Here is a 25,384-nt window from a genome sequence, read left to right as displayed (position 1 = left end):
CTAAAAGACCAAAATACTAAAATACTAAAATACTAAAACAGTAAACCAATAAAAAAATTAAATAATAAGAAATAATTCCCAGAACGTACCAGCAGTACATAATACCAGCTACGAAATAATCCGATCGATGTAACGTTATTGTCCGGCAGGGCGCCAAGAAGTTTCTTGATAAAATTCAAACATCCACGATATAATGCATACTATTCCGGTTTTGGAGGGTTATTGGCTGCAGAAGATACGATACCAGTGCCAAATGGGGTTCGCGATAAAAATTCGTTTCACTAGCTGGGGATAGACATCGCAAGAGACGACGCTTACAAGCCAAAAGATGGAGAAACCCGAAATACTCTCTTATCGTTGGAATTTCATCTCTACTATGTTACTCCAAAATGTGTCGTTCATCTCTGCGCGTGGCCTCCAGCGAATTACAAATCATCCCCCAGACACGCGTAATCGTGACAACATCTTTTCATTTGCAAATAAAACGTCTCTACTTGTTTCGAATAAAACGGTAACATGCTGAAGTAATCTAACCTTGTTAAAAGCTTATGCAAATTCTACAAGATATCTATGATCAAGATTTTAACATCTAGATTCTAATAATTTCACAGAACTGAGAGCTGTAATTAATAATTTTATATACTTATTTATTGTAGAGGTAAAAAGCGTGTCATAAATATAAATGATTTAAGTGATAAGGAATGGAGTTTCTAAAATTGTCTAAATTTTTCGAGATGCTACATAAATTGTTACTTCCATTGGTAGTCTAATTAACAAAATTTCGCAACGATCTTTGAGTGTAGATCTAAACGTTGAGTCTTCAATATTTTCCTCAATTTTTACCTCCTTGAAACAAAGCGTACAAATGCTTCTTTGTAACAGTGCAACTATATGGTAGGTAGTAAGTTCGTGTAATAGAGCGATAAAGCGACGTAGATTTATCGGATACGATATTCCATTGGCACGTTCAGGTGAATCGGAACGGGAACAGCCAAAGGGATGCTTGGTTTCCAAAGGGTGGCGCCGTTACTGCCGTCTGTAGACTGTCATTTCCGTCGGTAGCACAGCAGATATAGCGATCTTGTAGGGCTGTTATCGACTTTTCACCGAATACCAGTCACGACTGATCGTAATACATCTTTCATGCTGTAATTTCCACGAATCTCTGCCTTGGATTTACGATACGATGCAAAAATAAAAACCACGTTGAAGAGGGTGAAACAATACCATAAACGGTAAAACGCAGATCAAATTCTATGGATACGATTTCATGTATGCATGAATAAAGTTGTTTATCTGAGAATGTATCTGAGCTTCGTATTAATATTTATCGGTACACAAAGTTCAAATTAAACTTCGTTGCAGAATGGTAGAATATTTCAGGAGATGATAGAAATGTGGTACCGTGGAATTTAGCTATTTAGTTTGTATAAAATGTATGCATAAAATGTATGCATAAAATGTATGTATAAAATGTATGTATAAAATGTATGTATAAAATGTATGCATAAAATGTATGTATAAAATGTTATAAAAAAATGTATGTATAAAATGTTATAAAAAAATGAGCTTATACATATTCAAAATTTTAATAACAAATATAAGAATGTTAGCTGGTGTTGATATCTATAATAATCATTTTGAACTTTTGTAAATTTAAAATGACTAAACAAAATGACTTAGTGTCAACTTAATTTATGATCATCTTACTTTTCAAACTGAATAAGTTAGTAAAGTTTGTACTCATCTTATTATTGCATCCTGTATACAAGAACTAACATCCTAATTTGAGCAAACTAAACAACAATGCACCAAGTCCCTTCAAATCCACATAATCTTCAAAATCACCAAATAATATCCACAAAGGTATCAAGTTGTCATATGTTCTTTTATCATGTTTCTTCAAAAAATTACTATTAAACGAAACAATTAATCGATAGAACGTCTATGAAGATCCATAGACTCGTTACGAATAAAGTTCAGAATACCCCGAGGGAACTTAGTCCGTGCAATTCCCAAGCAATTTCAAGTTCGTCTAGCTGTTCTCCAAGTTTCAAACGGCATTTTAACGAGATGTCGTTCTATTAGACGTCTTCGTCTGCCGGCTATCATTGCTTCAGAGTTTCTCACTGAATGCTTTTATGTTTGTTAAGTGTTTCGCTAATTCGTTGGCCTTTGGATCGTTGCTCGACCAATTTCCATTTCACACTTTTTCCATTAATTCGATTTTTATAAAATAATACTTGTGAACGTGATGTGATATTGCGTTTTCACTATGATATTGGAAATTATAATGAGAATTGGACATAAAATTCAGTTGTGGTGAAAATATGAGACTGGTGTATCACATATGAACTGTAATGTGAGATGGACGTAGTATGAGATGACCACGATGTTGTAGGTCAGAGTTAAATATTCATTTTCATGTTTGAAAAAATCGCTAATAGTCAATCACAAGTTCTGTCATCTCACAGCAGTACAAAATCCGCATTCGAAAGTTGATACAAAAATTGATATTCCACATCTGCTGTGAACACCCCTACTTCTTAATCCAACTGTATTAAACATTCATTTTCATGTTTGAAAAACTCTAAAACAGTCAGTCACAAGTTCCGTCATCTCACAAGAGTAGAAAATCTACATTTGAAAGTTGATACAAAAATTGATATTCCACAACCGCTGTGAACATCCTACTTCTTATTCCAGTATTCGGTAGAAAATACGATCCTTGCCGCCATATTTCATATCCAGCCGAGATTCTCAACAGAGATTATATCCATGTGGAAAATAGAAGAAGTGTCCCAAAGAAATCTGGTAAAGAAGACGATAGAAACAGAGGGAACAATAGTAAGCAGGGTTAACCGACGCGATTATTCATTCAGGACAGCAAACCGTCAGCCGGTATATCCGGCCGGTTGTAATGCATCATGTCGCGTTATATTCTCTAAAACAAAATGTCCGCTCGGTGTACACGCATTCTGGTTGCGTGTTACGTGGTGCGTGAGCCACCTCGGGGTCCCCTCCTTCCTGGAACACATTGTGTGCCGTGTGTTGTGTTCGTACACGTGAACACACGATCAGGCGGCGTCGGATTGATCCTTCAACCCGTTCGAAAGTCTTTTTCCTTTTGACCAACGACGCAACGATTCGTGACGAGGGTAGCGTATGATTAGGATTTCTCAGGCTTGAAAAGGATCCAAGGAGGATCGCGTGTTTGCTTGTTTTGCCCGGGACATTCTCCACGGCTTTCGGTTCTCTCGCATAAACGACCAAGCTTTATCTTTTTCTTCGGGCTATTTATCAGGGGATGAAGCGAGATTGAATTTCACGCGAGAGAGGAAAACAGGTCTCGTTTGTTTGAAGGGTTTAAGGAGAAACCAGACTCGCGTAAATCGTGCCTCTCCAGACAGCTTTTTCTGCCACTGTACGGAGAGCTACTTAACACCTTGCCAACCAGAGATTTTCGAATTAGCTGAACAGGTGGAAAAATTCCGGCGACCACACTCGTTTACTTTTTTCTCTTCCTTGTCCACGTTAGGTCTAGTCTCTTATATTCCAGATTTAGCGTTATATATCAGGAGACTTTTGAAGCTTAGAAATTTTATGACAGAGGTTTGTGACTTGTGGAGTTTGAAGTTTCAGAAGTTTCGAATTTTGGGACTTTCATTCAAAAATATTTTTATTTGGAACTGTGGAAGTTTGTGGTCTTTGAGTCTTACAATTTTCAAAATTTCGAGACTTGACAGGTTTGAAAGTCTGAAACTTCAATACTGAAATTTTAAAAGTATGCAAACGAACAGAAACTCGCAAATCAATAAAAGTAAATTTTCAACAATTTCTCAGCGAAATACAAACCATCTGTGCGATCGCAATTTATGAACAAGCTGCACGAAATGTCATCGCGCGCTGTCGACAACAGGGGAGGCTCCGTGCAACATTTCGATCTTCATTTTCGCGCATTAATGCACGTTCAGCACGCGTAATTGTGCGGCAAACTTTCGACTTTCGATCGTCTGGTAAATGGCGTCAGCTTATCCGCGAAATAACGCAGCTTGCAACAGCTGTGTCCGTTTAATACACCCCTGCTGTGAACAAACTCTCTTTTCAACGCGTTTCTCTGTCCTTCTTTATTCTCTCTTTTTCTTCTTTTATCCGTTCTACCTTTTTGCCTTAACCCATTCAACTTTCTTTGCTTTCTTCCTACAGTTGCCTCTATCTTGCACTCGCTTTTATTGTTTTTACTGTTTTGTGATTCTACGGAGTTCGTTCTTTCAGTGTTTCTACTTTTGTTCCCTGTGCTACTTTGTATTCTTCGCGTTAACTTTGACGTCTTCGGATTTTCGCACATGTCTTTTCATTTATTTGCTCGTTTCTTGCGTGTGTGGTTTACGGTCAAGTTTTTCACTTGCGGAGAATATGTGAGCCGAGATTAAATTTTTTGATGCTCGCAAGTTAGAAAATATTTAGGTGAAGTCAAATTTCTGATGGGTAAAAATTTCAGACTTTATGTTTCGAAGCGGAAGATATTAAATTTTGTGCAAGTTTGATGATTTTTATGGGAATTTGTAAATTTGTAAATTTGGTATTTGACTCAGGAAATGTGCAAATACAAAAATTTCACTTGCATACATCTCCAAAAAAAATCTAAATTAAAACATCAAAAACCAATTTCATGTTGAAACACCAATCTCCTAAAACTACGTATTTCTCCAACCTTTAACCGCAAGAACATGAAAAGTCGTCGCAATCGTGTAGTAAACTCTAGCTTTCTCCTAACCTGAAATCATCGATACTTTTGTCGTGTGCATTTGAATTGCAAATGGCTACCGACGTTGGTCTTAAAACAGCGCGATATTACACCTGGAAAATGACGGAGCGGTATTTCGTTGGTTAATGGCAGGTGAAAATCCAGAGAATTACAGCGTGGAATTCCTGTCGGCGTAGAAGGAAACCAAATTATTTCCGACACGGCGAAATTCGTCGAGCGGGGGATGAAATTCGTGGCAAAACGGAAACGATAGGTGAAAATTATTCAATTGCAATTTCGAAATGGCAATTCCGATGGTAACGATCGAAAATTGCCGCGAAATTATGACCGGTCCGTGCGCGCGACGGCCATTAACGTCGAATTAACCGCCATTTCCTGCCGACACTTTTCATTTTTCCGGGTAATTGCAAAGCTTCGTTGTAATTATGCCCGCGCAAAATATAATGTCGCGTGCTGTTGAAACGCTGGGAATTTCGGGTGTCCGTTGAACCTGTTGTAAAATTCATGCCTCGTGAACGACCAATTTTCCGTGAAAATTTCGAAAATTCTCTCGAAATACGCGCAATTTTACTCCGTCGATTTCTGCCAAATATGATCCTGTTTCCACGCTATTCGTCGAATTTACATTTAATCTGTTTGTTGCGTGCATTACGTGAATTTGTTTAACGAGGCTGAATGCGTTTATTTTATCGAATGATTTGTGAGACGAAATATATTGGTTAGGAATGGTAAATGAAGTTGTTGAAAAATTCACATAATGTATTCGGTGCTGTTTCGTACATTTATTAAACAGATTTGTAATTTGGAAATTTTGTTAATGGGACTGCCAAGTATTAATATTTAATGTGATCATTCTGTAAATAGGATATAATTTAACTGAAAGATAAAGCACGGTTAATATTCTATGAATGATACAGGTTAGGGAATTCAAATTTGTGGTTAGATTGAGCGGCCATATTGTTGACACTGGGACTGTCACAGTAGAAACAGCAAGGTATGGTCAGACATAACATAAAACATTTAATAATGGAAATAATAAATAAATTGACAGTGTTATTATCACAAACTTATTTCATGTATTCAAATAAATAAAAATTGTTGATGAATAGCATTATTCTTTACAGATTTATAAACATTATTTCCATATGAAATATCAAATAATATTATCATTTATAAATGGTAGGGTCAGTAGCATGTTACGAGCTAATTTTTCAGTCTGAAAGTTTTAATTCGTTACTTTATCAGTATACTTTTCGTGTTCTTAGGCGAAATCAATTGAATGAAATATTGCGTCTTATACATACAAATGTATGTACATACATTTACACTGTTCTAGATACCCGTAAAATACTCGCTTTTCCTGGAACGAGTACAAACTTCAAATATAAAGTAAAGAGAAATTTAAAAAAACTGTTTAATCTCAATTATAAAAGAAAAATATTTAATCTAGCTTTTCAATATAAACGATTAACAACTTTTAATAACTCGTGTCTGAAAAGCTGTGCCATAAAAGCCCCGAAATCGTCTCGTTTTATGCGATTAATTTCAGTCGCGCCGTTTTTCATCACAATCAGTGCTTTCCGCGTTAACGGGCACGATTTCGAAGCTGGAAATGAGCCTAACAACCGATGGAAAATTTAATCACGTTGCGTTGCGAATCGTTCCTGTTACCGGTTCACGTTCGAGGCATTATTGCTTTTCACGAAATCGAGCCCGTATGACGAAATTGGCGTGTTCAATTTATTTCACCGAACGCTGTTTCGCGAATGCCTGTTAAACACGGTTACCGTCTCATTCCTCTTAACCAACAGACGCATCCACTGTCGTAGCCAATATTGAGAAAACTAGGTACTACGTGAAGTTCAATTTTAAACTTTTCAGATTATCGATTTTCAACATTTTTAAATTTTTAGATTTGTTCGATTCTTAGACTTTTTCATTTTTAGATTGATGGATAGATAAATTGGTGGACTGGTAGATTGATGGATTGGTGGATTGGTGGATTGATGGATTGGTGGATTGGTGGATTGGTGGATTGGTGGATTGGTGGATTGGTGGATTGGTGGATTGGTGGATTGGTGGATTGGTGGATTGGTGGATTGGTGGATTGGTGGATTGGTGGATTGGTGGATTGGTGGATTGGTGGATTGGTGGATTGATAGATAAATAGCTTTACTTATTGGCAGATTGGTTGATTGGTATATTGGTGGATTGGTGAGTTGACATATTGATAGGTGGACACATTAGTAGATTAGTGAGTTAGTACATTGATAGGTTGGCAGTTTGATAGATTGATGGATTGTGAACTTCATAGGTTGGCAGATTGATAGATTGATGGATTGTGAACTTCATAGGTTGGCAGATTGATAGATTGATGGATTGTGAACTTCATAGGTTGGCAGATTGATAGATTGGTTGATTAATAGATTGGTAGATGGTTCGGTAGATTCGTGAACTGTTACTAATTGATTGGTCTATTAACAAATTAAAAAACTGATAGATTAATAGACTTTCATATCCATAGACTTTCAGAATTTCACATTGGCAGACTCTCCCATGTTCATACATAAAATTTCCATATGTCTGCGTCTCTACATTCGTCACATTCTCTACATCTCATATTTAGTGACATCGCCGTTTAACGACATCACAGTTATGCAATTCGTTATGTTGTAACTGATGATTCAACATACACATATGCAACTCGTGATAACCCATCTCGAAACGTCCCAATCCAATGCGTAGCCATAGCAAAGCTATAACGCATAGCAATCTAACGCAGCTATAACGCATGACAGTATAACGCGTCGCAATCAAAAACCGAGTCCCCTAAAAAAAAAAAAGAAATGCTAGTTACGCCAATGGGTCCACGGCACCGTTTATTGCACGTTTTACGATCGACACAGCAAAGGTCTTTCGTTTTCCTGTCCGCTTCTGCCGCTCGTAAACGCATTGTGGCGTAGAATCAAATGCCGTGCACATTTCAAAACGATGATCGAGTTGGCCTGTCGTTCGCGGATTCAGGAATCGTGCGTGACACGCGGTTTCTCCGTTAATTAAACCGGCTTTCACGAGATCGGCCACGCAAAAGGAATATTGCACGATGGTCAGCCCATGGGGGATGTATTATTAGCCACTATGGTGGATTTGGGGTTTAACTCGATGCGGCCGGAGGTCTGTTTGACATTGCTCTCGGATTTCCGCGTGTTTCACGCTGAAAGAGAGGTTTAGCTATCATATTGCCGCTGGGATGTCCGTGTGATTATTAATCGGTTAATGAGCATATTTGAAGTGATTTTGCGGATCAACGGTGTGTGATTTCAAAAGAAAACGAGGCAAATCTTCTAACTCGCCTCGTTTGCCTTCAATAACTCACCATTGGTCAAATGTGCTTCATTTTGTTTGGAATGATAAATATTTTTGTATGGCAAATAGGACAATTTTTGCATCGAAGTAATTTTTACATCATCCTAAAATATTACATTAGTTTATTTAAGGATTGAATGCTTATTAAACACTTTTGTATCTTTAAATACGACTTCATTACAAAATATATTTGAAACTAATGTTTTATTCAGATTAACCAGAAAGATGCAAATTATAGTATTATAACAGCAAGAATATTTTTTGTTTATTTAATCGAATAAAATCGTAGTAGCCACTAACTGCAGCAACAAATCAAATGTACTCAATTTTCAGTAATAATTTTTAAGTTTCTCATGCAAAAATTTACATGAAAATTCTTATGTTTGACTCTTCGTTCTATTACGTTCAAACATGCTACATAAAATAGTACTCCATATAACTCATACCTTTTTAAACCTAAAAACATAACTACATTTGTTGAATATTATTAAAACTGTCCAAAATAATTATTCCTCTATTTAACTACAAATTTTTGTTTCAATTTTATACAAACATCGTATAATTTGTTTTTTGAATAAATATTATAAGAAAGTTTCTTTAATTATTATTTTTTTATTATCATCATTTCTGGCGAATGAAGAATTATTCGATTTTATACAAACATCGTACAGTTTGTTTTTTAAATAAACAATGTAGTAAAGCTTCTTTTAGTACTTCTTTTTTATAGGTTCAACGAAAAATTGATGAAAGAGAAAACAGGAGTCTTTCGTGTTTCGAAAGGAAAGGGAACGCATCACGTGTGAAATAAAATTACTTTCGTGATGTATGGGAATTGATGGTTTATCTTTTTGATACCTTCGTTGAAGGGCGATAATAATCGAGCGTAGCTCGCACGATTGTTTTCCCACGGAGGCTTCCTTTATCGAATCGAATCCCACCGCCATTCGTGGGGTCCTGTTAAGAGACACGAAATCTACCCCAATTTTCGATCTACCAAACGTTTGATTATCCTCGCTTATGACAGTTTCGATCAAATGGAACTGATATTCCTGAAAATTGACTGTGTTCTGCTGAAACTACCAGTAACAATTACAAATGGACTGGGTCCCTAATTTACATTGCAATATGAATATCGTGTGCTTAAAATAATTTCAATTCTTGTGTTTAATATTCAAAATGAGTAGGTTATGAGTATATTAAGTATTTGAAAGATATATTCAATGAATATACTTATATTTAATATACTTAAGATATTGAAGATGGTGAGTATTTTTTGCAATATTAAATGAAAGAGTTTTTTCATTGATTCAAAAAGTAGTTCATTTACAAAAAGAAAAAAGTAGATGAAATGTCTATACGAAATAAATAAAATGACAAAGTAACATAAATAATAATATGACAAACATACAAAATGTCTATGGCTTATAATTTTCTCCAAATGTCTACACTTTCTTAATTCAAAAAAACTGAAATATAAATTCAGTAGTAATTGTTAACAACTATTAAATAAGAAATCTACTTATCTGAACATTTAAAACATTGAACTGAGCCTGTCGTTAAAAGTTTGTCTGCTGCTTCTACAATGGTCACAAAATGGTTTACTCGAACTACTTACACTCTGCAGTAGCGAAATCTACACATAACCCACCACATACTAACAATTATATCTATGATCGCAATCAAAATATTACAATCTAAAATTTCAATTTACCAAATTTAAAAAGTCAGCATTATACAAATTTCTCAACTCATTACTCTAGATATCAAACAATCTCTAAAGATGTCTAAGTCTCCAATGTCATATACTTCACAAGAAACAATCATAAACTCACACCGCAAAGTACTTAAGCATATTTGATCGATTGTCCACAAAGAAGGACCGCGTAATGCACCTTCGAACCCAAGAAGCCGTTTGTTTCTTACAACCGTACAAGTGCATAATTTGTTTATGACTCGCAGAAACCGACTGTGCAATGTAGGGTAACGTGTCTTGTAACGCATTCATAGGGATTGCAGAGGGGCGACGATCTGCTGACAGTATAGAAAGACAAACGCGGTTTGTAGGACGAGGGTAAACCTTTTCTCAGAAGGCGATAGCAAATGTTCGATGACAAACAAGATTGGATAAAGAGTGCTGACACGATAATGGCTGTTTTATAGGCGAGATCAATCTTTCTGACACGCACCTGGTAAACACGCGTTTAGCAACAATCGTTTGAGTTATTCATTCGATAATTCTGTTAAATTATTTGGGGAGAAATAGACGTTTTGTTTACTCAAATTCGAGAAGCGTTTATCACATAAGATACCACAATTCTTAAATTTTCGAATTTTCAACCCCTCGAGTTCTCTAAGTTTAAATTATCAAAGCCCCAGTTTTCCAGTGTCTAAATTCTCAAACCCTCAGTTTTCTAGTGTCTGAATTCTCAAACCCCCAGTTCTCCAGTGTCCAAATTCTCAAAGCCCCAGTTTTCCAGTGTCCAAATTCTCAAACCCCCAGTTTTCCAGTGTCCAAATTTTCAAACCCCCAGTTTTCCAGTGTCTGAATTCTCAAACCCCCAGTTTTCCAGTGTCCAAATTCTCAAACCCTCAGTTTTCCAGTGTCCAAATTCTCTAACCCTCAGTTTTCCAGTGTCCAAATTCTCAAACCCCCAGTTTTCCAGTGTCTGAATTCTCAAACCCCCAGTTTTCCAGCGTCCTAATTCTCAAACCCCCAGTTTTCCAGTGTCCAAATTCTCAAATCCTCCACTTTTCAAACGTCCAAACAGTCAGACTCCGAAATTCTAAAATTTCCAAATTTTCAACCCCTCGAATTCTCAAGCTTCCAAATGTTTAGACCCTTAAATGCTGAAATTCCTAAATCCTCATATCTCCAAATCTCCAAATTCCCAAATCCTCAAATCTCTAACTACCCAAATCCTCAAAATCCTCTATCTCCCAAATCCCCAACTCCGCCTTCTCTCCCTCAAATCTCATTATCCTCGTCTCAATCATCCTCCACTTCCGCAAAATTTCCATAAATCTTATTTTGTCACGCTGCCACCGGTAAACCGATTGCCTGTTTCTCCATGAATAGAAGACGAAGTAATCGTACAGAGTTTTGCCAATTTATCCCGACAGAGAGAAAATCGTCGATGTACGAGAACCACCGAGACCGCTCGTCTTGTAACAATACATCTTCCCCGATAGTTGTTCCGGGGCTGAAAAATACCCAGGATCCAACTCGATTCACGAAAACGAGATTAATGGTCCTCGGAGAATGTTTTCTGTCCCCGAAAGAAGAAGTTTGCGGTTAAAAGGAGAAAGAGAAGAGAACGCTACGAACCTCTTGATCAATTCCCGACAAAGCATGGCACGTTTGCAATTACTGCAGCTTCGGCACTCGAATACAATAGTGGCTCCGGGCAGATTACATTCTGCAGGATCAACCCTCTTCCTATTTTGTCGCATTTTATTCACTTTACTTTTTTCCGCGTAAAGTGCATCGACCAAACGCTGCACGATATGCGGGCTTTAACGAAATTCTGGGTGTCTCTCGCCAGGGTGGCTCTTTGGGAAAATATAGAAAATCCGTGGGCGAGGAAGTGCTTTGGGTTAGGTGAAATTTATGGTTTTTCAGTATGGGGTGGTTGAACATTGGGGAATTTGAGAATTGGAGATGAGAATTTGGAAATTTAAGGACTTCAGAATTTGGGGGTTTTATAATTGGAAGTTTGAGAATTCGAGGGGTTGAGAATTTAGGGGCTTTACAATTTGAAAGTTTAAGAATTCTAAGGGTTGAGAATTTGGGGGTTTTACAATTTCAAAGTTTGAGAATTCGAGGGGTTGAGAATTTGGGGGTTTTACAATTTGAAAGTTTGAGAATTCTAGGGGTTGAGAATTTGGGGGTTTTACAATTTCAAAGTTTGAGAATTCGAGGGGTTGAGAATTTGGGGGTTTTACAATTTCAAAGTTTGAGAATTCGAGGGGTTGAGAATTTGGGGGTTTTACAATTTCAAAGTTTGAGAATTCGAGGGGTTGAGAATTTAGGGGTTTTACAATTTGAAAGTTTGAAAATTCTAGAGGTTCAAAATTTGGGGGTTTTACAATTTGAAAGTTTGAGAATTCTGGGGGTTGAGAATTTGGGGGTTTTACAATTTGAAAGTTTGAGAATTCTGGGGGTTGAGAATTTGGGGGTTTTACAATTTGAAAGTTTAAGAATTCTAAGGGTTGAGAATTTTGGCATTTGAAAATTGGAGAAATTGAGAATTTACAAATTTAAGAATTGAAGATTTGAGAGTTTGAGTTTCGAGAACTTGGGGCTTCGGAAATTTTAGGATTTAATTTGAAGATTTAACAATTTGGAACTTTGAAAATACGAAGTGTTGAGAATTTCAAGATTTAAAAACTGAAAACACTGAGAATTAAAAAATTTAAGAATTGTGTTTGTATAGTTAAATCAGCTCGTCGTGATAATTCACCCAGCAATTCCACGAAACGACAAACCTAAGTACATAATCTTATAGTTCGAAAAGTTTGTCTTCCATCTAATCGTGGAGGGCCATCCGAAGTTTCTATCAGCGACAGAAACGCACGGCAGCAAGCAGCCGTTCCTCGTGATTTACGGCAATTGCCTCGCAAACTCGATTATAATGATGCAGGAACATGGCGTGCCGAATTACACGCGGAACCACGTTGCCGGACTTTCATTAAACGATAATCATCTTCCGCTCGGTTGTCGCGAAACAGCCGGAAAGAGGGGAACAATACGGCCTTTCCTGTATTGTCTCCGCGCTTTAGCCGTTTCGCCTTTTTATCGCGATTCGAACACTTTTTCTCTGTAAGCCTCGCGCAAAACAACTTGGCAGTGTTTCAAGGAAGGGAACGACTCGCAGAATTTGTTTTGGATTTAATTAACGCTAGAAGCACTTTTCACGGTGCTAAGGGGTTGATCGGTGATATTGCTCTTCCTGAACTTTTACCAACTTGTAAATTTCTGGGAGATAAGTTTTGAAGGAGAAATTTTTATGGAAAGTTTCAATTTATCTTTTTAATTAAACATTCTATATGTAGAATCTGATGTTTGTATGCTTTTGTGTAACATTTAATATGTGTTGGTTCTATGCAGATGATGTATGTATCTGGTATATGTATGCTTCTATGTAGAATTTTATATGTGTATGGTTCTATGTGGATGACGTATACATCTGATGTATGTATGCTTCTATATACAATTTCATATGTGTATGGTTCTATGTGGATGACGTATACATCTGATGTATGTATGCTTCTATGTACAATTTCATATGTGTATGGTTCAACGTAGATGATGTATATATCTGATGTATGTATGCTTCTATGTAGAATTTCATATGTGTATGGTTCTATGTGGATGACGTATACATCTGATGTATGTATGCTTCTATATACAATTTCATATGTGTATGGTTCTATGTGGATGACGTATACATCTGATGTATGTATGCTTCTATGTACAATTTCATATGTGTATGGTTCTATGTGGATGACGTATACATCTGATGTATGTATGCTTCTATGTACAATTTCATATGTGTATGGTTCTATGTGGATGACGTATACATCTGATGTATGTGTGCTTCTATATAGAATTTCATATGTGTATGGTTCAACGTAGATGATGTATGTACGAGTCCATATATAATTTAACATACATATGTTTCTATATAAAACCTGATGTATATATGATTTTATGTAAAATCTGATATATGTATACTTCAATGTAAATTCTAATGAACATACACATCCCTGCAGAACCTGATTAACATACAATCCCATGTAGAATCTAACTGCATATTCAATTCTATATACCCTCTGATTAATGTACGATTCTACATAGAAGCTTGCCATTAGTTTGAATGATTCAGCCGAAAGTTTCAGAAGATTGAACGTTCGAATGAAATCCACGATATCTTCGAGGAAGATGAAGGCACAATGTGCGAAGTGAACCCTAGCAGTACGACAAACTTGATTATTCATCGTATGACTGTCCCGCTGACAATCGTTCTTCTGTTTGCACTTATAATTACTGTTTGCGGAGCATTGTTCTTAAGCCTGGCGCTTGAAATGGCACCCCAGTTGATAAGTTACGGAATCACCGTTGAAATTCCTCCCCTACCGAGGGTGCTGGGTAAGACGAACAGGATTACGGGGTTACTTTCAAATTCTATGAATTTTTATTTTATATTTATGAAATATATTTTGTTACTGAAAGTATTGTTTGAAGTTCAATCAGATGATATGATTTTCGCCCTTTGCACTCTTCGACCCTTTGCACTTTTTTCATGAGTCTCGTGACGCATTCGTGATCAATTTCATTCGAATTAATACGCTTTAATTTGGAGTTTAAGTTTAAAAAAATTCTCCACTTTCCAATTTCCCAAATTTAACCACCTCCAAATATCACACCCCAAATTTTCCACTTCCCAAATTCAAAAACTCAATTTCTCAAATACCTAAACTCGAAAATTCAAGAATTTTAAAACTCCCCCATACTCCTGCCCCCACGCCCCAACTCCACTGATTTACAAAAGAAGATAATTCAACAACCAGTAACAGAATTAGTGAAAAAACCCGGTGACCCTCGCTGTTGATTCGATTATTCGTTTTCCCGAAGCGTAGGAGGTGATTCGCGCGTGACATTCGCGGACCAACGTTTTCCTCGACAAATTTCATGCGCACGCTCCGCGGGCTTAATGATCTGATTAGAGATACAAGAGGGTTCCACGGGCTGAGATATGAAGCCGATTTAAGCTTTTCGAGGGAGACGAATCGAGCAAGCGAGGGATTTTCTCCAACGCCTGGCAACACCCTCTCTTCCTTCCTTTGCCCTGACTCGCTTCCTTTTGGTCCTTCCAAACTTTCAAACTAACTGCGCTCTTCTTAGGGGCAGCGTCCAATTGTTTTCTATCGCGAAAGCCATCTGCAGGAACGCGGAAGGCTTTAATGAAGATTAATTGCTAATTACTCGATGCCAAAGTTCATCGTCCCTCTTTGTATGCCGTTTCAAGGGGAGATTCGCGTTTCGATTATTTACTGTCATAGGAGATTACACTTTTTCAAAATTAATTTTTTGCAAACTTAATATTTACATTTTCTGATTTTATAATTTTTAGGATTTTGGAAATTCTTTATTTAGAATTTTAGTTTAGTATTATTCTTAATTTAGAATTTTAGTTTACGATTATTCTTAATTTTTCGAATGCTTAATTTTACTAAATCAACTTTGCAAACTTCGATACAAATTTCCAAATTTTTAAGGATGCAAATTATGAAGTTCTCAAATTCTCAGATTTTCAAATTTTTAATTTCAGCAAATTTTTTAAAATGTCCACTTCAACAAGTTAACATTTCTCTTATGGAGGATTTCAGTACATATTGAATGACAAAAAATAAGCTCCACGAATAAGTTGATTGTCTCACCGTACTCAGCCCACGCTTATACTCCTCTCTGATTGTGTATATTCGAAAGTTCGAGGATGTTAATCGGCTTAAAACTCCATCCCGCCAAAGTTTACAGTTTACTTTAACTTTTAATACGCTCCCGAAACGATTATGAAAATGATCTTCGACGGATCGGAACATCCGAACGGCTTTAATCAAAGATAAACCCTTTATTAACGTTGGGTCGTTGATAATATTTCATGTCTTCTCCTTATCCCATTATTCTACACTTTAGTTTCTCAGTAACTTTTCTATTTTTACTTAATGTTTAACAGAGTTAAGTTAATGGTAAGTTAATTGTATTATGCAAATAATTGAACTTGAATTGAATTTGAAAATTTGACGATTTATAAATTTGAAACCATAAAAAATGAAACTTCCAAATATCCAAAGTGCCAAGCTTGCCTACAGTTGCCCATCGATGTTATACATAAACCTGTACACACACTGAATCGTTACTTTAAAACAGGGGTTGCATCAAACAAGGGTTGGAAGTTTTATTGGTTTATTCCGCGCTTCTTCTAAACCGTTCAAACATTCAGTTCGCATAATCTAACTATTTGTCTTCGTGAAAAACTTTCATTTTATCTCTTTATCAAGTTAACTTGATCATAAATATACCAAAGAAAATTGTTAGAAAATTATTTTCTAACCGTATGAAAATACGATTATTTTTGTCTATCATTTATACATCCATAGAAAAATGTATATGTATGAAAATATTTTTGACGATGGTAAAAGAAGCTTTGAATTTTATTTATCCAACAAGCGTTTCAATTACACTCGATTATATCGAAGCTTAAAGTATTAATATTTCACAGTAGAATTACTGCGCTGGGAGCTATTGGATCGTGTATAACAACGATACGTTCTCGTAAAGAGATTGAAGCGAATAGTTCACGAAGCTCGTTCAATTACAATCTTTTTCGACGTGAATTAAAATTGGACTGCTCCTTCAAGCGAATTCGATTTGTTTCAGGATGGAGGAGACGTCACGGGGGTTGCTGCAGCACAAGCACAGGGCTGAACAGCTGAAGCAAGAGAAAACCGCGCTCACGCTTTCTTACGAGGTAAGTCGATCGTTTGAACGGATTTTACTGAACTTCATACCTTTATTTATTCGTCTGGAATAATAATTGCCGTTTCTTTAACCACTCTTTCTCCTACATAAATCTATTTCTAACTTAAAATTCTTAAAATGTCATATGAAACGTGTACTTCAGACTTTTACTTATTTGTTCAATATTTTATAAAATAAATTATGAGTACATATATTTTGCTTAGAATAAATAATAGACAATACTATTTATTTATTTGATAGACATTTTCAATTTTGGAAACTTACGAGCTGAAGTAGATTTTAAATTATACACAAATCTTGAACACTGCTGTTGGAAAAATGTGGTTACTTCGAATGCAAATCAACTTTAACGTTCAATAAATAATTTTAATACAAATTTTATTATCCAAGAGTAATCAGGTACAAATATTAAAAACATCAAGAACACAGAGACAAAGTGAACTTCTCAAAAATGTTCAACAGGCGATTTCATTAGACAAATTAATATCGAATACACCCTATCAAGGGCCCATTAAAAGTTCCGATTCGAGAAGCGATCTCGATTGGTCGATAATTGGTAGTATTTCGTGTCGCATCGAAACACGGATCCCTTTTTATTCCAACGGAGCCACGATTTCAATTCCACGGAGCGTCGTTCTCCTTAAATTTATACTCGTTCGAGTGGTTCATCCGATTTTAGCCTGCCACCCCGAATGAGGACAAAATGAAAGGCGGAACATCCCCCTTGATGTCGCCCCTTGATCGCGTTGTCGATAAGCACGAACAGAGATAACGAAGAGGCTGTCGAATTCTCTCGATCGAATAATCAAACGTTTATTATTTTTTTTCTTACCAGAATACAATGACATTCGGGTAAAAATGCTCTTTATCTTGTCCGATAAGAGGCAAGTTACTCTGTTTCAATTCGAGCACAAATTTTTAGTAACTACAGTAAGATTATTAAATAAAAATTTGTATATTCATGATACATGAAATTTTTATATTCTTTTCAAATTCTTCGACTTGCAAATTTTTTACGAATTCCTACTAAATTTACCTGATCTGATAACAGTGCATGATTATAAATTTTTTAGTTTCAAAAGCTTCAGAAACGCGTCAGCAAATTTCTCGAGTTTCCAGTCGTTCATCCCTCGCGCAATATAACCGCTACTTTCGCGGTGTATTTGCGAACGACCAATATTCCTGACTTAACGAAGTAACATGGCACGTTGCTGCAACGAAAGGGAGAACGGTAAACGGCCGCGTTTACTGCGAACCCTTAGAATGTACGCACTATCTCGTTCACGGCCGGTTTGCTTCTAAAAGAGTCGTAGATTCAGAGAGCGGAGGGGTGTGCATCACTGCCCCACGAAATACCGTTTATTATCGATCGTCACTCGATCCCCTGGTTCAATGTCGTGCCACCCCAGCCCCTGAGAATCCCTCTATCGGCCATGAGGAAGCACGCCTGCAAGTGTTCTGTAGCCGTTCGATTTTACTTTCGAAACGAGAACCAAACTTCCCCCTTCCTCTATCGACCCTTGTACATCCTTTGGAAAAAGTTACTTCGAGACTGTGCCCTATAATTTTACGTGACGGCAAACGAGAACTGTCTACCAAGATAATTGAAAAATAAAACACCGAGACGATAATATTGACCAAAATCATGTCATTGTGTTTACGTTGTGTTCTCTGCTGATTCAGATAGAATTATAATAATTCATTATACACGCATAAAAATTGAGAACTCTCATCTCACAGTAAAGTCTAAAAAAGTAAACTGTACTTTTGTGAATGTACAACTTAAATTCGCTCGTGTACTTAGAAATTCCAACATTCACCCACTACGGCAGGGGTGAGAACGTTAACTACCTTGGCAATAAAAAAGGCGATAATACTACGAGAGTTTGTTGTACTTAAGAATAAAGTATTGTATTAAACTACTATAATTACAAAGCAAAGTGAACCGAAAGTTAGCACGATCACAGTTGCACCTGTACGAAATTAACGGCGTCCAAAGCGCAGCTGGTGTGAGGGACATACGTCGTTTCGCAATTAGATTAGAAATTTCGCGACGGCGATGCGTGCAATTTAGAGACACAGTGGCAAGACCGTCTAGCAACATGATGTGTGAGGATAAATTACAGCCAGAGGAGTCGGAGGTGCGAGGTCGCGCGACGACGAGGCAGATGTTCAGCCACCGGGCGAATTCCAAGAAGAGGCCACACAGTTTGTATTTTTATTTTTCTCCCTGCTCGCTGGATGACAGAAAATCGTTGGACTCCCTTCACTTTTAGAAGAAGGGGGTGTAGACATTAAGCAAGGGCCGGCTGGCTGGCACGACTGTTATAAATCAGACACACGCACCCTCTATTAGCACCCCTGTCTCCGACAGGTCTCCACAGCCCTAATTTAACGTTAAACGCTTTTCTGCTAATAACGGCCGTTCGCGTTATTAACTCTCGCCACGAGCTGCAGCTCTTGGAAAAAACGGTGCATCTGTACAGAAATAATCGGCTCGGTTTACCTATGTTATCGGTTATAAATAACCTTTGAACTGAACTACAGATCTTGACACTTAAGTATCTTTGTTTTAATGCATTCGACCAGGTGATGTTTAACCTATCATCACATGATGTTATGCAACATGAAATGGTACAGTATGAAAAATTAAAAATCGAAGAATAATTATCATGATCACTTCATGATCCACTTCTCTAAATTAAGAAAATGAATTCTTGTTTTTTGACCACCGATCATTATACACATGTATGTATAAAATAAAGAGCAAGTTTGAATAATTGTTTTTTTTGTAATTAGGCACGCGTACACCAGTATCAAGCACAAATCTCGAAGCTGCAACTAGAGAACGAGTCAATGAGGGGTCAGCTGCGTGGTTTGGAAGCTGCATGCGCTGGCGAAGTGCATGCTGCACTTGTGGCACGTCTGGCGACCTTGGAAACAGAACACGCCGCCTTGGCGCGCGACGCCGACGCTCAGCGTCGCCAGTACGAGCGGTGCCTGGACGACGTCGCCAACCAGGTGGTCCGCGCCCTTCTATCCCAAAAGGTTCATTGCTATGCTCTCGTTACCACTTCCTCTCTCTTCTCTCTCTCTTTCTCTCTCTCTTCAGAACTTTCCTTCACTTTTCTCACTCCTCTTTGATGTATAATTTTTGTGTCAATTTTAATTCGACAATAGGTATTCGCATGACAGTAGCTCCTATTTGTTGTTGAACCAAGATGTACTGAGATACTAGGTTGATCTGAAAAGTTTTATTTATTGATATACATCGTCTTCTTTAGCTTGTTCTTAAATGATAAAATCATCTGTAAAACATTTGGGTCAATAAACATATTTAAAAATATTTGCATAATGATAAAATGCTAGAATATTTTATCTGAGGAAGATATTTTGTGATGTTCGTTGAATAAGAACGGGTAGACTTTTCTGATCAGCCTATACGCTAAAACCTCCACGATTAAAATGTTTCGTCTATGTTATGTAACTAGCTCCACTTCTGTACATTACTACAAATTTAGTGAGTAATAATGAAGTTCACAATTGAGTTCTCCCATCCGTGAAACTGATCCTTTCTAATCCATCCGCATCTGCTAAGCCGCAAGTCTTGCAAGTTTGCGAACCGGCATTTACGTATAGTCTTTGTACGCTATAGTAAAAGAGCGCCATTAGTGTTCACATGAAAGTCCGTGTGAAGGAGAACTCCTTAAATTAACCATATAATGGTATAACGTGAGTTGGTCAGAGTAACATAAAAACTTGTCAATTTATCAATTCATAAAAATCTCAAGAGTCAACTTAGAAATGAGAAGATTCATAAACTAAAAATTTGGACTCAAAAATGAATAAAAGAATGCATAAAAAATTTCCAAGTTACTAAATCAAAAAATAGATCTGCAAATCTGAGAATGAAACAGTTTGAAAGTTAAAACTTAAAATCAATATTAGCCAGTCCATTTCCCACAGTCGTAAATTTACACGTTGCAAACGCTTGTCCACGCAAACAGATCACGTTGTCAGCTTTTACGATCACAAATCCTGACTCTTCGTCTGCTATTGCGCTTTTCGTCGTTCGATTCGAGCCGAGCTCTATGGACAGAGTGTAATTATTGTTTGTACGGTACGCAGGGTCTCAGGGAAGAAATCGGTGCATTGCAGAGGCGTATTCGGGAGCTCGAGGCTCAAAATCGGGCGCTTTCAGGATTATTGGCACAGGCAGCGAGTCCTGGAAGTCCGACAGAGTTGATTCAAGGGATCCTAGAAGCTGGACCAGCAGCAGTGGTCGCTGCACTTGGTCTGGATCCAGCTTGGGTTCCTTTATCGAGGCCCCGTTCGCTTAATCTACAAATACCAGTGATGGCCGCTACCAAGTGTAGACGAAACAGACCTTTGGGTACGTTTCTTTTATTACATTTTATAGGAACCACAGAATCGCATACAACTTCAAATGCTATCTCAGCTTTTCAATACTTGCCATTCAATCACAAAAAATCCTTTTGATACTCTTGTTTCTAATAAATTTATCGCTATACACATATTTCCTCAATGAAGTACAGTATAGTACAAACGTATAATATAGCACAAGATATATTTATATATTTATCTCATTTGCATAAGAATATGAACATGAGAATATACCTGATTTCATTCAGACAAAAATGTAAAGCGTGACAATATAACGAGAGTGTACTATAAGTTTATTGTCTGCTATTGAAATGACAAATACTGAAATGAAATTCAGCTCAGAAACCATCGGAAGAGGAAGGTAGCGAGAGTCCAGAGAGCGGCAACAGGGATGAGGGTTACTCGACGATGTCCAGCGACGTCCAAGGAGAGGGTGCTAGACAGGAGCCATCCCGAGGGTTGGAGGATCTCAAAGAAGCGACCGACGAGACGGAGGCGGATGTTTCTCCGGATGCACGATTGGTCGCCCTTGACGCCGGCGATCCTGACGTTCTATTTTTGCCGTTGAATCTCACCGTAGGAATAAATCCGCGTCACAGCTATCCACCGACCAAAGATTTGCTGCCGTATCAACACGTGATGCGTAGCTTCTCTGACAGTCACCTATGTCTCAAGTTGACCACAACGACCAATTTTACACCGTACAAACTGCCGAGCCCCATTGGATCCTCCTCTTTGCTACTCGTTGAAGAGGAGGGTTGGGACGCTGAATACGTACAACAATGGCTCAGGTTCGTTTCATACATTGTTTTATATATCAAATTCATATATTGTAGACATACATTGTAGACAGTTTTATAAATATCTCTCGCTAGGTCAAGTTTCATTTATTCATTGATGATTTCCTGATGTATCTCATTTTTATAAATGTAGTATTAAGTTAGGGAGTAATTTATATTTTATTTTTGTATCAGTGAAGACTACTCTGGTCTTTATGTTTCATATAAGAGACTGTTACATAACATTAATAAATTAAAATTTTGATTTGATGAAATCATGATTTGATTTTGATTTTATTAAGTCGATGTCAAATTTATTATTTGCAAAAAATTGAACAAAACAGAATATAACATACCAACAGAGTTAAATAAAGTTGAACAAAACAACAGAGTAACAATTTTATTTTATAAAAAACCTGATAGCGAAAAGTTTCCTGTAATTGAACATAAATCATTCCGCGTCTTATCGTAACATCGTAAAAACATTATGAAAGTATCTGTTTCGAAATAAATGGAGACCAATTAATCCTTGCACAATACATTTAATAAGGACAGGTGTAACAAAGCAGCCCATAGTTTGTATTTAAAATGCACAGTAACTTTGATCAATATCATTCGCGAGTTTGCGGAACAAAGAATGAGGGTAATTAATCGTGTTTAATTTAAAGCAAGGCACAATAGCGTCGAGGATTAAAGCGCGAGATAAATTTCAGGTTGGACGACAGCAGAAGTGCTCAACAACATCGAGATCTCCTCGAGTTGGAATACGACAGAGCAGAACTGGAAGATTGGAGTTTCTCGTTGTCCACCGAGGACCTTGTTCAAAATGAATCCACGGCATGGAAGGAACCTGCTACCGCCACGACCACCCCGGCTCTCCCGGCAATCAAGGAACATAATCCTCTAGAATTGGAGGAGGACGCGAACGAATGCTTATGGAATGGTGCCAGTTACCTAGCTGATAGAACCGGAGGCGAATTGGTACGGGAGTCGTTACGAAATGTAACACAATATCTCACGTCTTTTATTTTGTTTTTTATTGTACAACTTGTTGCATATTAAATCGAGTTCGAAATATCGAAAGTTTCACTAGGTTTAGTAACATGAAAATAATTCATATACGAAAGCAATTTAGAACTTCAAGTTTAACGACTTCAACACTTCATTATTGTTTTGAACACAAAATGGCTGACATTCATAGCCAGCAATGATCGATTTCAAACACTATGAAGTCTGATACCCTTTCTTAACATAACTCTATTATAAAGTAATATATGTACTATGTCAAATTGACTATGACTATGTAAATCTGTTAACAATACCAAATTGTTATACGCTGTATTTTATATATGTAGTTTTACTATCAAAATGACATGAAACTTCTGATATTCAAAAATCAACCATTTAACAAAACAGCTAATTATTAACAAACAAGCTAACAATTTTTGCTTTCTGGTGTAGGTTGCCTTATTAATGGATGCTAGAGCAACAGGATCGTGGCCGTACGCGACAAGTCCAGGCGCCTCCTGGAGCAGCGAAGAAGGAGGCCAAGAGAATTCGAGCAAACGATCATCGGCAGCTTTGTCTGGCTGCAGCGACGATCCAGATTCTCCATCCGTCGGAACCGACTTTACCAGAGACTTCTACAGACTGGTAAAGTTCGAGAGTACAAAAAGCTTGGCCAGTACGTCATCCAGGAGCGGAAGACCTCCTCCAGACAGGGAGCAAGCTCTCCAAAGCGTATTGTCATTCATCGCTGAACAACAAATGTACCTTGCCGAACTGCCGAATAATCTTCTGGAACACAACCCGGCCCACACAACGGAAGGTTCGTTCCCTTAATTGTTGAACAGAGAACAAAGAACAGTTTAGAGCTGTTTACCGTGAAATTAATGGCAGTAAGATATCTCGGAAATGTAAATTGAAGTTTAATTTGATGCAAACAGTTGTAGAGGAAACTGAAAACAAAGACGAGCGTGGAACCGAGGCGATGTGCACCGAAATAGAAACATCCGTCGATCAAGATAACAGCAACACGGAGAACGTTGTTGAAACGAGCAGTAACGACGATCTGCTGGATCAGATACCTGTGCCGTCTTTAGCGCCAGAAGAGAGAATAATCAGCGCAGTGGCGTGTAACGGTGGTGTGTCCTACACCACGGTAGCACCCTCGGAATTGGGCGCCGTTCCTGAGGAAGACGAGGAAGCCGCCACTTCTTCTACACCGAGCACGGTTGTAGGTTTCATGAAATTGTACTCTGATTAACTATGATTTACTTAATGACAGCGATCCGAACTATAATATTATATTATTAAAAGTTGATAGTTCTGTCTATAAGTTCTTACACTTTCAAGTTTCGAATTATCATGTTGCTGAATTTCTAAATTGCCAAATTCTTAACTTACCAAGATATCAAATTAGTAGGTCTACACTTCTGCCCATAAGCTCTTCAATGAGCTCTTCATTAGTCTTGTAATAGTATAGTAAATAGTATATGCAAAACAGTACCTATAATATTTTTAAACTTATTATTATGCAAAAGAATATTATATCTGTAACTACCTATAACCAAGCAGTGAAATTACAAAATTTGTCTGACCCACATCAGGTGAGTCCAGCAAGAGCGCCCCTGTTAGTCGAAGGCAGAGATCGATCGTTGAGTTTCCATGAGCGTGCGACATCGAAAGATGTGATAGACGAACTGAATCGAATGATCAGGAAGGGTGAAGAAAACACAGTCAGCCACGAAACCCAGGTGCCGCTAGAGAAATTGGATCTCGCTTGCTGCTGTCCAACAGGATGGGTTCACGTTGAACGAGACATTGACTTTACCGACCCAAAAGTTAGTAAAAAAACTGTACCTACCACCCCGGAGTTAAACTACGAATATTTAAATGATTCATATATTCTTCAGGCAAGAGCCAATCTTTTAGACGTGATGTTAGAAAGCAGCGAAAGTTCTTCGGCGACATCGAGCAGCGGATCAGCAGGAAGTGACTCTGGGGATGAACCACCGGATTACCGTCACTTGCACAGACTCCACCGATACCGACGACAAAAGAAAGGTATTTTTTAAGGGTCTTCAATTGAGCCTCTCTTCTTGTCCAGTCCTCTGCACATCACTATGAAATATACTTTCTCTCGACTAAAGAACTATACCTTCCGCTTAACACAACTATACGTGTTGCACGGAATGGATAAACAAATATATGTCGATCGTTTTTAAAATCTACGATCATTTCGAACTTTAACTTCTACCGTATCTTTCGTCATTGAAACACGTTCTTCTATCGATCTGTATCCAATTTCTATCGAGAATGCAGTATGAACGAATTGCTTTCGCTTATTATACTCGAATTAACATTACTAACAAACAATCGCCTAGATCACGCTAGTATACCCAACATACTGCGCGTGAAATTTTCACGGTGCTTGGTAGACTTCTTTAGGGAAAATCATGTTCCTGGATTTTTATGTCAAGTCCGTATAGTGGAAAGACCTTATATTCCCTAGTTTCTATGTCC

General features: G+C 37.5%; 1 protein-coding gene across 8 annotated transcripts in view; it reads left to right on the top strand.

Annotated features, from left to right (window-relative positions):
* Window positions 1-25,384, top strand: part of LOC100876384 (uncharacterized) — a 365,375-nt gene that overhangs the window by 333,716 nt on the left and 6,275 nt on the right. For 7 of the 8 annotated variants that reach the window (XR_001097441.2, XM_012297792.2, XM_012297803.2 and 4 more), the window contains 9 exons: window positions 16,575-16,665; window positions 19,476-19,724; window positions 20,805-21,069; window positions 21,418-21,871; window positions 22,573-22,840; window positions 23,321-23,687; window positions 23,806-24,095; window positions 24,469-24,702; window positions 24,775-24,925. Coding sequence is in view for 7 of the 8 variants with exons in the window: in XM_012297792.2 (XP_012153182.1) it covers window positions 16,575-16,665; window positions 19,476-19,724; window positions 20,805-21,069; window positions 21,418-21,871; window positions 22,573-22,840; window positions 23,321-23,687; window positions 23,806-24,095; window positions 24,469-24,702; window positions 24,775-24,925 (2,369 nt within the window). In the remaining variant the exon portion in view is untranslated. The remainder of the gene's footprint in view (window positions 1-16,574; window positions 16,666-19,475; window positions 19,725-20,804; window positions 21,070-21,417; window positions 21,872-22,572; window positions 22,841-23,320; window positions 23,688-23,805; window positions 24,096-24,468; window positions 24,703-24,774; window positions 24,926-25,384) is intronic. The other variant, XM_076535030.1, reaches the window with a different exon arrangement.

Source organism: Megachile rotundata, chromosome 1 (assembly GCF_050947335.1).
Source record: "Megachile rotundata isolate GNS110a chromosome 1, iyMegRotu1, whole genome shotgun sequence".
NCBI lineage: Eukaryota > Metazoa > Arthropoda > Insecta > Hymenoptera > Megachilidae > Megachile > Megachile rotundata.
This window is presented reverse-complemented; position numbering and strand designations above follow the sequence as displayed.